The sequence below is a fragment of the Vidua chalybeata genome, chromosome 6 (genome assembly GCF_026979565.1).
Source record: "Vidua chalybeata isolate OUT-0048 chromosome 6, bVidCha1 merged haplotype, whole genome shotgun sequence".
Classification (NCBI taxonomy): Eukaryota; Metazoa; Chordata; class Aves; order Passeriformes; family Viduidae; genus Vidua; species Vidua chalybeata.
In genome coordinates, this window is record NC_071535.1 from 45,096,899 (window position 1) to 45,110,042 (window position 13,144).

At 46.1% G+C, this 13,144-nt stretch overlaps 1 protein-coding gene across 5 annotated transcripts in view; it reads left to right on the plus strand.

Annotated features, from left to right (window-relative positions):
- Positions 1 to 13,144, plus strand: part of LOC128790337 (USP6 N-terminal-like protein) — a 75,723-nt gene that overhangs the window by 52,824 nt on the left and 9,755 nt on the right. For all 5 annotated transcript variants that reach the window (XM_053946983.1, XM_053946986.1, XM_053946985.1 and 2 more), the window contains 8 exons: positions 2,667 to 2,774; positions 5,780 to 5,889; positions 6,476 to 6,524; positions 7,515 to 7,635; positions 8,494 to 8,588; positions 10,121 to 10,186; positions 11,570 to 11,669; positions 12,877 to 13,029. In XM_053946983.1, coding sequence (XP_053802958.1) covers positions 2,667 to 2,774; positions 5,780 to 5,889; positions 6,476 to 6,524; positions 7,515 to 7,635; positions 8,494 to 8,588; positions 10,121 to 10,186; positions 11,570 to 11,669; positions 12,877 to 13,029 — 802 coding nt within the window. The remainder of the gene's footprint in view (positions 1 to 2,666; positions 2,775 to 5,779; positions 5,890 to 6,475; positions 6,525 to 7,514; positions 7,636 to 8,493; positions 8,589 to 10,120; positions 10,187 to 11,569; positions 11,670 to 12,876; positions 13,030 to 13,144) is intronic.

Consider the following 13,144-nt stretch of genomic DNA (forward strand, 5'->3'; position numbering starts at 1 on the left):
AGTTTCATGATGAGGAAAAGTTGTTCATTTTTTTTCTGGGCGACTCACAGCACTGAGGCTTTATCACTTTCATGTCTGGACGTGGTGGGAGGAGGAAAGCCCTTGGATAAATAACAAGAAGGCATTTCATTTCAGTTCCATCTCAGCATGTTTTGTACCTCCCCTGTCCCTTTAGCACTTGTAAAAAGAAAATCATTAGAGACATTACTATATACCACTGAGGGTTGCACTCATTAAAGTACAACAATACCAGCTCTGGAAATTCAAAACAAAATTATTTCCTTCCCACGGACCTGAGTATCGTCATATGCCTTGGCAGCTGTCAGTCAGTCTCTTGTAATCCACTGGAAATAAGTAATCTTCTCTGAATTAGTGTTCTTGTCAGAATTGGTAAATATTCTACATATTCTTGATTCTGCCTCGGCTTTTGCTTCATAAAGGCATGAGTGCTTGCAGGAGCCAGGCTCTTGTGTGCACCTACTACTTTGGGGATGTGGTTCATCTAATCCTGTTGCTTTGTGTCTCTTGATGCATTGTACTTCTTTCATCCTGATTTAAGGACTCTTGGGAAATGGGTCTTTAATCTGTGGGGATGAATCTGTCCCACATGGTGTGAAGGTTTGCTGTCCTTAGAAGCACCTCCTTACATGAGCCTTTGGGTGTGCAGATGGTGAATTAGTGATGTCCCACTTGAAATGCAGGATGTAGTTGAACAGGATGGTGGCTTTCCATGGGCATGTTTTGCTGGTGAGGTTGCTTTTAGGGGGCAGCTTTTATTTGGTGCATACAGAGAGAAGGGCAGGATCCGGTAAAGGATTTCTGCAGGATTTCATCCTGGCTATGCACTGGACCTTCACAGCTGGTGCTAAGCAACGCTTGGGGCAGAGCAAGCTTTTTGGGAGTTCTGAGGATGGCATTTTAAATGTTGAATGTCCATTACACTTTCAGGATCAGGATATGTTGCAGATACTTTCTCTGTCAGCTGAAATACTGAAATATTTATTGTCATTGAGTGGAAAAGCATTCTCATAAACATCTGGTTCTCCTGGTCCTACAGAATACAGAGTTATTTTATATACTTTTTTTGACTGGGATAGTGGTGTTAGTTCTTTGCTATCCCCTAGCCTGTCTGCTTGAAGCCCACCTCCTGTCTTACCTCCTGGTCTTGTAAGTCTTTGGGACAAGGGCCACCATTCCTGGGTCTTGCCCTCAGTAGACCCAATGCTGCCATGAAGACAGTAAGGAAATGGGAGCGTTGGTTTGTGTTCATGGAGGCCATGAGCCAGCACAGTGCCATGGTTGCGGTCTTAATGTCCTTGTGAGAGGCTGACCTTAAAAAGTCAGGTTGGAAATAAAAGAGCTGCTGGTTGAGGTGGGTCTGAAAGGAAAGGCAAGAGAAACAGGTGTTCAGCTGGGTGTGGCAATGGCAATGTGGCAGGCCCACATCCAGAAAACTTCTACTAGGATCTTGTGCTTCCCTGGGGATTGCAGTTCTTCTCTTACATCAGCCTGAATTCATGAAGCAGAATACACTGTGGAAAAAAGAGGGATTTTGAAGGTGGTTGGATGCATTTGTACCAGGCAGTGACAGTAGCTCCAGTTGATTGCCTGGTCAGGCACTGCCCTTCTAAGCTCCAAGCTCGTTCCCATGACTAGAAATCTGGCACCTCTGTCCCTTCCCAAGGAATTGCCTGGTTCTGAGGGAGCACCATAAGGCAACATAAATGCCCTCCATGGCTGGAGCTTGGGCATGTGCCAGAGGTCCTTCTGTGTACCCAAGGTTCCTCAGGAATCTGGGGGAGTGCTACTGTGGATTTTGTAGTGCAGCTACAAGGCATTTCACAGGTGGGATGAATGAAAGGAAGGAAAGTATTCAAAAAAGGATATTTTTCTTTCTTATGAAGCTTTTTCTTTTAATGGAAGTAGTCAGCAATGGAAAAAGAAAAAGCTTTCTTTTCTCTTCTGTTTTCCATGGAAATGTAATGGGGGCTTTATGACAAGAAAAGGGGAAGCAGCATCTGTGAGATGAAGTGAACTAAGATCTCTCTCCTATGAAGACAGGTTGAGTTGTACAACCTGAAGAAGAGAAAGCTCTGAGGAGACCTCAATGTGGTCTTCCAGTACTTAAAGGGGGCTCTTAAAAACAAGGGAGAATGACTTTTTACACAGGCAGATAGTGATAGGACAAGAGCCTACAGTTTTAAACTAAAAGAGGGGAGGTTTAGATTACATGTAAGGAAGAAATTCTTTACTGTGAGGGTGGTGAGGCACTGGCACAGGTTGTCCAGAGAAACTGTGGATGCCCCATCCCTGGAAATGTTCAAGGTTCAGGCTGATGGGATTATGAGCAGTCTAGTGTAGTGAAAAGTGTCCTTGTACTTGGCAAGGGTGTTGGAACTAAGATGATCTGTAAGGTCCCTTTCAACCAAACTGTTCTATGATTCTCTGGATCTATGATTTTGACTGAGTAGTTGTCTTTGGTGGATGCAGGTACTCAGCTCATCCATCAAATCGGAGGTGCCCTCTTTGTGCCAGCACAGGGAGAGGAAGTGATTGCCTGGGGAGTCTGCTCAGATGGCTTATTATCTGCAGCAGCAAACCATGGAGAAAATGTGTTTGCCACCAGCAGGACCCAGCTAACCTTGCACGCGTTTTCCTCCCTGCAGATGTGCCGGCGTGTGTACAAAGGGATCCCGCTGCAGGTGCGAGGCCAGGTCTGGTCACTTCTGCTGGATGTTGAGAAGATGAAGAAGGAGAATGAAGGAAAATATGAGGTAGGGGCTCTACCTGGCAAAGACAGCGGGAGAAGGATGATAGGGAGGTTAGATTGGTTGGTGAAGCTGGTTTGGTGAGGACTGAAAATGCAAAGGGTATCAAGTCTTTGTCCATGGGTTTATATCAAGCTGGGGTCTTTTAACATGTTAGTTGGCTGCTTTCTGTAATATGCTGCTTCCATTTATTCTGCTGGAAGTTGGGAGCAAAGTTACTGTCAGTGTTACTGCATCTTTAGAGAAAGATGCGGGGAAGAGTGAGGGGAAGCTTTCCATAGGCAGCGTGTGAAAGCCCTGGGTGGATAATTAACTTATTTTCCAAGCCTGTGTTAGGATTTATTTTGCATCATGTACCAGGGCAAGAATCAAGGTGTTGTGGAGACAATTATTTTTCAGAGGCAGGAGGTTGAGTGCTGCTTCCAACAGGTGTTTCTAAAAATCCCTGCCTATTAAGCAGGATGATGCTAACACTCATTATAGTTAGTCAAGCGTGGATGTTGCTGGCGAGGTGCCGCAGGGCACATGCAGGGGCTTGGGGGAAGGTGGCCTGGCTCACCACAGTAAGCACAGATAAGGAAGCTCTCCCAGCATGCAGATTAAAATTGTGCTCCCTCTCTCAAAGCTGTGCTGCGCAGGCAGGGAAGCAATCCAAACAAATGAAAGTCGCAAGGAGTTTATCTGTGCTCCAGAGGGGTCTGCAATAAACAGGAGCTTCAGGGCTAATAGGCTTTGCTGGATGCAAACCCCTCTACAAGATCATCTTAATCTACCTCTTCTTTGCTGCTGCCTGCTGCCAGTAATTAGCTCTCCCCTAATTTCCTCCAGGAGAGGCTCAGTGCAGGTCCTGGATGAGGGGTTTTGCTTTCAAGAAGGAACTAAGCCTCAGCCTCAGACTTGTGTCCTGAAGGAACTGGTTCCAAGGCCACCCCTTTTCTCCCTGGGGCATAACCCATGGTACAAAAGCCTGAAGGCTACCATGGGACATTCCACGCTTGCTTTTCATGTAGGTGTGATGCTCTGCCTCCTCAGGGTTTATTAGCTTCAGCCAGAAAGCTTGAGGGGAGCTTGAAAAGGCAGCAGGAGAAACATATTGGCCATGGGGCAGAGGAGAGGTGTCCTGGCTTTTACGCACTGCTTTGTCTTTGGTCTTTGGGGTGGGAGTTCCAGCTTTCCAGCCTCTGCTCTGCCACAAGCTTGCAGGACTCACAGTGCTAATGAGGTTGACAGAGCATCTGTGGAGCTCCTAGGTTATTTACATTAGAGAAAAAAAGGAGAATAACCCATCCTGTGTTTCTTTTTTAATGTCTGCACAATTAGTAAAGCCTCCTGGGTGCATGGAAGTGACAAAGTCCTATGTGACCTACCTGCTATTCATGTGCAATGATTTAAAAATACCCAAAGTATGGTATTTACAGTTTTTGGGAGATTTCTGTATTGTTCTGGCCGGGAAAACAAGAGGGCCTTTAGCAGAATTTGAACTGAAGTGACCCAGTGCACATGAATAGTCATATTCTCTCAAGTAGTCTGTCTGCTTTGTAGAGGGCAAGGAGCCATAGGATACATAGACCACAGTATTTACAGCAAAGAAATTATGTTGTTGATCAGATCTTCATTCCATCACCACTTTTATCCTCACTTGTCCTGTGTAGGCAATAATTCAAAATAGCCCGTATACTATTGCTCCTTCATACAGCTGCTTTCAAAGTTGGAGTTAATATTCCCAAGATGCTGTGATTGTCCTAAGTGTTGGCTGTACTGAACACATGTGGGTGCTAATGACCTTCTGATGTTCCCCAAAGCTGATGTTATCACCTTGGGAGGTCAACAGCAGCCTGGAGGCACCTGGTATCAGGCTGATAAGCATTCATAGGATGGCAGCTGCTGGAGAAGATAAGTATCTGTGCAGATGTTCTATTTTCTGTCTGCTCTGTGAGCCAGGAAGGGTCCTGACCCTAGGCTCAAGGCAAGCTGAGCTTGCTGCTCATCTCTGCTGCCTCCAACCTGCTGGTGAATCTCAGTGTGCCTGAAGACAGTCACAAAATGTATTTTCTTCATGCAGTTAACTCTGGAGACATTAAAGGAGGAGGGCATGATCACTGGCGCCGTCTAAAGGCTGTGAAATGAGATGCTTAGCTATAGCATAGTGGTCCTTGCCTGCAGTACAGAGCTGAACATGGTTGCAGATGGGACTGCAGTGAGATTTGTCCGTGGAGCATCTTCATTTTGGGGCTCTGAGGGCACAATTGGTTGAGGTGATCTTAAACTTTCATTTGAATTTCCATTTTTTTTTGCAGTGGACTTCAGTCCTTTTTCTGTGTGATGCTGTCTTAAATGATTAGCCAGCCTGGGGGGAACATGGGGATTCTTGGCTTTGAGTTTAGCTTCCGTTCTGGACTCTGCCAGTTTCTTAAAATTTGTACCAGTCCAAGGGAATATTCCAGGACTTCTTTTCTGATGGAAACTCATTAAACTGAAGATGACTCTCTTCTTCAGGGAAAGTAGTAGTTGGAGATCACAGAGTCTGTCATAACAGTTTGGACTTTATTATGATTGAGCCTCTGAAAAGCCAAGAGTGCTGCGTACATCTGTGTATTGTTTCCTTAAGGATCAGCAGAGCTCTCAGTGCTTTGTGACAGCCAACCAGGCAAAGAAATCAAAATAAATAAGAGTGGAATTGAATTGTAAAGGTTTTAGATTCTGAAAACTCAGTATCTGCATTGGAAGATGGGTGATGGCTTCGTTGGCAGCTGCTGCTGTCTTAGCATGTGAGTGTGGGGTCATCCCCCATCTCCCTGGGCCAGCGGCACAGACAAGGGGTCAGGGGCTCACCTCCAGGCTGCAGTTCATTGCTCACTGCAGGACATCAATGTCCCCTGCTCTGGATAGCTCTGTGCCGCTCTCAAGCTGCCACTCCTGCTGCAGGAATCCTGCCTTCTCCCTGTGTGGAGAGGGGTACAGGCTGAGATGGTGTCTCATTCCTGCCTCTTGTCTGCCCCTCTCCCTTCCAGCAAATGAAAGAACAAGCAAAGAGCTTTTCATCAGAAATCAAGCAGATAGATTTGGATGTTAACCGCACCTTCCGAAACCACATCATGTTTCGGGATCGCTACGGAGTGAAGTGAGTATGGAAGGCTTTTGTGGCTTATATGGGCCATCCTGCCAGTGCATTTGTGAGGGATGAGCTGGATCAGCAGCCAGCAGTCCCCTGGCTCAGAGAAAAGCCATCTTTGTCTTCTTCTCAAACCATCACCACACACTGTGACCCACAGGTGCTGGGCTGCTGATTCTTTCTTCAGAGAGGTCCACACTGGAGCAGGCTCGGCCCCAGTTCTTGAGCCAAGCAACAGCCTGCTGCAGTGCCTTGTCCCCCAAGGCTCACAGTTGCAGAAGGCTTGGTTTGGGATGGCTGGGATGATGGAGTGGGCCCATCAGGATCTGGGAGGAATGGGGTCTTCACGGGATTGGGTTGGAGAGGTTTGACGAAGTGACTTTGTCACTGGGGTAAGTCACACCTGGCTGCCCTACACAGTCTCCAAGGAACAAGCTTTCCAGTTCTGTGAGCCCTGCTCCTTGCAAAAGCGTTATGTACCAGCTAGTTAGGTGTTTTCAGAATCTTTGCTCTCTGTGTGTATGCACTGGTGTGCTCACCACATGAAGCTGGAGACCTCATGCTCAGGTGTTTTAATATCCTTCTCTCTCCCCAGGCAACAGGCACTCTTCCACATCCTGTCAGCATACTCGGTTTATAACACTGTAAGTAGTAAGTCTAGTTAACATGAAGAGCATTGTGCTTTATATATTTATATATATTTAAAAGAAAAGCTTTATATGTGTGTATATTTGTATAGACATATTTATTTTCATGTGTATATATATGTAGTAAGTGGTAATTTAGCCAATGGTAATTCCAATTTTAAGTCCTAATAGTGGGTTGTACAGAGAGCTGCAAGATTCTCAAGCAGCACAAGAATCTTTCCACAGTTGTTTCATTCCCTTGTTCATTTTGTCACCTGGTACATGACATCTGGCAGATTATGTTTGGGCGAGTGTCAGCAAAGAACAAGGGATTGCCCTTTGGCTTTTCAGCAACACTTGTTTTCTGGCAGTCTGTCATGTTTCTGACTTCTTGTCTTACACCAAATGGTATCCTTGTTGAAAACACTTATTTACTACAGCAAACCAGTAATTTTTAGCTGAAGGATACAGGCAGAATATGCTCAGGGAGTTAGTTAAGGAGCCTCCCTCATGCCAGATAAATGTTTACCAGATTATTTACTGCTTAATTACTTCAGTGCTCATATGGCTGAAGGAATCCAAAACAGCATTGGAGCTACATGCTGTTTGTCATCCCAAAGATAGATTGGCCATAACGAAGACATTTTTTTACAACGGTGAGGCATGGAAATAATTGCTCAGAGAAGTTGTGGATGCGCTATCCTGGAAGTGTTCAAAGTCTGTTTGGATGGGGCTTTGAGCAACCTGGTCTGGTGGAAGCTGTCCCTGCCTGTGGCAGGAGGGTTGGGTGAGATAATCTCCAAGGGTCCTTTTCCAACCCAAACTACTCCATGAGTCAGTGATGTGGTAGGTTCTGTTAGACATATGGGAGCTGTGAATTTGGACATAAATGGTAAAGACTTTGAAATGGGACAGACCTTGGAAAAGGAGAGGGGAGTACAGGCAGCTTTAGCATTATGGTGGGCTCTGCCAGCATGGCAGCACGTGTGCCCCTCTTGACCGTTGCAGGAAGTGAGCTACTGCCAAGGGATGAGCCAGATTGCAGCCATCCTCCTGATGTACTTGAATGAAGAGGATGCATTCTGGGCACTGGCACAGCTGCTCACCAACCAGCGCCACGCCATGCACGGTAAGGCTGGGCTGGGGGCAGGGGGTGTCTGCCAGAGGAAGGGAAGATTGTTCAAGTTGGCCAGTAGAGCTTTGTTTCTCCTCACATATTTGTTTAATTAAAGTGGGTGAGGCTGAACTACTTGTGCAGCCTGACTGGGGAGCTGAACTTACTCTTGGAGACAGATAAGCTCTTATCAAAAAAAAAGAGTTTTATCTACCTGAGCTTTAATGCTCAGTAATTAACAGTTTCACAGAAGTGCTATCCTCCCTTCAGGGTTCCTTGCCCTTGGCAATCAATTAACTCAAGGTTATGAGTTTATAAGAAGTCTCACAGAAGTACATCCAAGAGTATCCACACTAAATGTAGGTGTAATTTCACTAAGTGTGTGATGTATTATTTTACTTCAAACGCATTAGAGATCCTTTCATCTTACTAGTCGTTAGCAGTAATCTATGCACAGAGGGTTATTTCATGGGCAGAGAGCTAAACCTTATGGCTTGATAACCTTGGACAGTCTTAAATATGTGTCCCACTAGATTACAGGACACTGAACAAGCTTGTGGTGTTCAAACATCTTCGGCTTTTCTCTGAACCTTGGTAAGCACTGAGGTGTGTTTGGAGAGCTCTTGGCCATGCCAAGTTGCAGGCAGGCAGTGGGAGCTGGGTGAAAAGGACCAGCTGGGCTTGGTCTGAGAGTCCTGTTGCTCAGATGGGGTGAGAGGTGACCTCTGGAAAGGAGGATGAAAAGGAGGTAGCTGGGCACCCTGTTGTTCAGCCAACTTCAACAGACAGTGCAAGAGATGAGTTTATAGATAATCAGACTATCCCTGTCACTGCTGCAAAGCTTACCTGATTTATTTTTCTTGTCTTGTCAAGGTTTTTTCATTCCTGGGTTCCCGAAGCTGCAGAGGTTTCAAGCCCACCACGAGCAAATTTTAAACAAACTGTTCCCCAAACTGAAGAAGCACATGGTATCTCTACTGTCAGTCTTCCTATAATAATGCCACATTTTAATGATAAAGCAGTTCATATAGTGTTCTGCCAAACAGATGCACAGCTGAACGTATTTCTAACTATATAGGACTGCTTCAGCTGCAGAGGCAGGCATTTATTAAATGGGTTGCCCAAATCTTGCTGAGGTGAATGGTAATAATTTGCTTGCTGATCATCATTAGTGGAGAGACTGCTAAAATGTAATGGTTTCCCAGGAGAGCCAGGAAGGCTTACAGAGCCTGCAGCAGGAGGAGCAGCAGTTTGGCTGGACTGTGTGCTTACACCAGCTGCAAGGCCCAAAGGCTGATGCTGGTCTGTCTGGAGTCTTATTCCAGCAATTATTAGCTCCAAGTGCTTTGATGTTGTTTTAAGTCAGGAGGCACATAAGATTTATTAGGTGTTTTGTTGCCTGGGCATGTCCAGTTGCTTTTCTCTCTAGCAGATGGTACAGGCCCATTTGGTGGCTGCAGGAGCATCTGCAGGGCACACCAACTCCAATCATCTTATGTCCAGGCCACTGTTTTGCAGCACCTGCTCTCTCCCTTTTTTCTTTTGCCTTGCCCCCCTTTGCATTTGGTGTAGACAGCTGGTGTTCACTGGCCAGACTCCTAAAGTTTTTTCTTATGCTCCCAAGAGGCTTGGTGGCCCCCATCTCCAGCAAAAGGCGTTTGTATTACCATCATCTGCAACAGCTCTTGCTTCATGCTGCAAATGGGTGTAAAAGTGAAACAGAGCCATGTTAGGTTTTCACTTAATTATAGTCATTTGCAGGGGAGGGGATGAGAATAACTCAGATAGTTGCTCATTCTTCCTGTTCCTGAAGGCTCTCCAGGCTTGCAGGTGCACAACACCAGCCAGAAGCAAAGGCTGGAGCTGGCCATTCATCCCATGGGCTTCTTTCTCTTCCCATCCCTGCTGCTTTGTTGGCTTTGCAGCAGAGGTCATGTCAGCTCTGCACATATCCTAGCACTGGGCACCAGATGGCAAAGTGTTAGACTGAAGTGGTGATAGTGAGGTTTTTAGGAGCTTTCCTTAGCCTGTCAGGCTGTCCTGCTTCTGACGCAGCCATGCCATGTAAATGAGGTGGTGCTTCCAAAGCTGCCTTGACTGTGCTCACATGGGAATTGCTATGGAAACAAAAATGGTAGTCTGCAAGGAGTGAGTGGTTTTTTATAAAAACCTTCCTCCTGGAAGGTTTTTATAAATCCCTGGAGTAGGTATTAGGCCAGAAAAGCTTCTCCCAGAAATCCCTTTCCAATACTATGGCTGAAGTCTGGCCACATTGAGGACCAGGCATGGTCTTGGGCAAAGGAACAAAGCAGGGCTTCAAAACTGGTGTGCAAAGCAGGGGTTTGTTGGGACATTGGAGATGAACCACAGCCATATCCTGCACCCAGATCCCAGAAAAAGTAAACCAACCAACTAACCTTCCCCAAAGCCTTATGAGCTGCTTGAACCTGCAGTAACCAGCCTGGTGAAATGCCTTTCTCTCTTTGCTGTCTTCCCCCAGGACAAGGAGCAGATGACCACCGGGATTTACACAACCAAGTGGTTCCTGCAGTGTTTCATTGACCGGGTGAGGATGCTCTGGGTTTTTTTGCTGCTCTCCTGTTTGCATGTGTGGTTAATCTGCCTGTGTTTTTTTTGTAAATATCATACTTTGAAGAAGATGTTAATATTTTATAAGGTGAGATATTATGCATACTCTCATAAAGCAAAAAAAATTAATAAGGGAGAAGATAAAAATAACTGCATGTCACTGATGACAAGCCAGTTCCTACTGCCTCATCACAAGCTGTCATGGGGGAGATGGCTCAGCATCAGCAGCATAAACTTCAGAGTCAGGAGAGATCTTTCTCTTGCCCACTGGCACTGCTGCAAAGGCAATTAACCTCACTTTGGCTCTGGAGACAACATAGAAAAAAGAAGAGCTGGGGGCACAAACCTCAACAAATAGCAGTGCAGCAGCTGCAGGCAAAAGGAGCGGATTGGGACTAGAAACATGTGGAAGTGTGAGAAAATTACTCTGATCTGTCCAGAGCTAATTTGCTAGTCCTGAGCCAAGACTACTTCATTTTTAAGGTCAGAATTGTGCTTACTGGACTTGAATTCAATGTCCAGACTTGCTAATATTTAGAACATCTGTGTGCTCCAGTCTGAATTTTCTGTTGCCCTGTCTTCTATAAAACAGTGGATGGTCCCTTCCCCTTGAGAGGGAACTCACTGCTTTTGCCACTAAAAGCTGTATAAAATGCAAAATCCCTTAATTGCAGTAGTGAGTGGTAAAAGAGCTGCAGTGGTGAGTTGTGCCAAACTCTGGAGAGTCAGTGCAGTATCTTAAATTTGAACCTAAACATCTCAGTAGGATTAATATTAATTTCTGTGTTGGTGAGGTGCCTTAGGTCTTTGCTGGGAGGTATGGGCTGCTCCATCACTTTGGGTATCAGTTCAATCCCGTTTGTCAGATTGGGTCTGGATGCAAATGAAAACCTTTTGCAGAGGTGTTTTTAGCAGGCAGAAAATAAGTCTGTATATAAGAAAAAACTCTTCTTTGGACACCAGATGAATGATTTTTTTAATGCTTAGTTATGTGTCATTGGGCTTTCAGACCTATACCATAAATAGCCCTTCTGGGAAATCTAGATGGATACAGAAGTTGTTTTTTGTGCTCACAAGGCTGCAAGATGATGCTTCTCTCTCCAGGGTAGGGGAATCCACATGCTAGCATGTGAGGGAAGTTTCCCTTTTTTCTGCATTTATGGATGGATTTCAAATATTTCCCCGGCCACCCAAGTTCATTAGCTTTAAGGCAAAGCCATAGATTATAAAAGACATTTGTGTTTTAGATGAATTCCTGACTTGCAAAGCCTGTTGTGTGATTTGATGCAAGGTGATGCAGTGATGGCAGCAGCCTCTGTTTCATCATCCCATTTGTGATTTGTCTGTGTGTTTGAAACAGACCCCATTCACGCTGACCTTGCGGCTGTGGGATATCTACATCCTGGAAGGGGAGCGGGTGCTGACAGCCATGGCTTACACCATCCTCAAACTGCACAAAAGTAAGGTCCCACCTGACTGCATCACCTATGGCTCTGGTGGCGCCATGCTGGGCCACCCTTGTGCTGCTGACTTGAAAAGCCTTGCTGGCCACTTGCAGCCTCTTGGTGCCCTGCGCTGGCCACAAAAGGCACAGTCCAGGGGAGGAAATGAGATGCCACAAGGGTTGAACTTGCTGTGCTCAGCACACAGAAACCACACCTGAAATGCTCCCAGCTACCTCTTCCTATGTACTATGCTGCACAAATTGCCTTTAGGGGCAATACAGACAGCAGCCCATCTGTCTGCAGAACTTTGTGGTGGCTCAACTGAAAAGTCTGTAGAGGGACAAGTAAATCCACTAATACACTTCTAAAATTATCAAAACCTGGTTGTCTTGCATAACACTAAGGCAGTGATGTTTCTGCCTCAAGATCTTTGTAACTTTGACCCCCTTTACTCCCATAAATTGATAGCCTGCTGTGTCAATCTTTTGGCCTTCATCTGGGGCAGGAGTGCATGATGAGAACCTTTGGGCAGCAAAATTTATGGGACTGCATGTGTTGGCTTCTGCAAACAACCACCCTGTTCTTCCTTCAGTTAAATGAAGAACAGGCTCTCCAGAAATAAATCTTGAAGTGTCCTATTTGTCTGCAGAAAATGAGAAACTGGCAGGCAGATGTTTCAGTTTGGCTGTGAAATCTTACCTCCCTGAGGAATGTGTAGTGCGGGTTGACATCTCTTCCTACAACCTATTTCTGCCTGTATCCCACCCCTGTCTATCACCTCTTTAAGGGCCAGCACCTCTTCCTGCATTCCTCTGCCTGCTGGTGCAGGTTGGCATCCCTGGCTGGTGGTGGCAGCTGCTGGCAGTGGCTGTTCAGCCCGATGCTTAGGGCCTGTCTCATAGAGTTTTTCCTCCTCCTAGAGGCAATGGTGAGAACTTCCAGAAATGGCCTAAACCCTGCATCCTCATCAGCACAGCTCCCAGCCCTGCCATTGTACTGCCACTGAGAAGCTACTGCTCAGGTGGCATGGATATATACATGTATTGATGACCCTGAGCAATAGTGGGAAGGTGGGAGAGAGGCAAATGCATTCAGATGTCCCACTGTGGAGTGGGAACAGCAACAGAATCCCAGATAAAACCAAAGTGTGGTGTAACCCACGCTTGTGCTACCCTGAAATTTGTCTGTACCACTGCCATTACTCCTTTCTCCCATCCCCCAGAGCGCTTGCTGAAGATGACACTGGAAGATTTACGTGAATTTCTGCAGGAGAAAATTGCTGCTTCCCTGCAGTACGAGGACGATGCTGTCATCGAGCAGCTGCAGGTGTCAATGACTGAACTGCGCAAGATGAAGTTTGATCTGCCCCCACCAGGTGGGTAGAGGGGAAGGTGGGCAGCCCAGCAGGGACCCAGAGCATCCCGCTGGCGTGGCTGGGAGCTAGGGCAGCCCAGAGGGGCTGACACCTGTTGTGTGGAAGCATCTGTCTT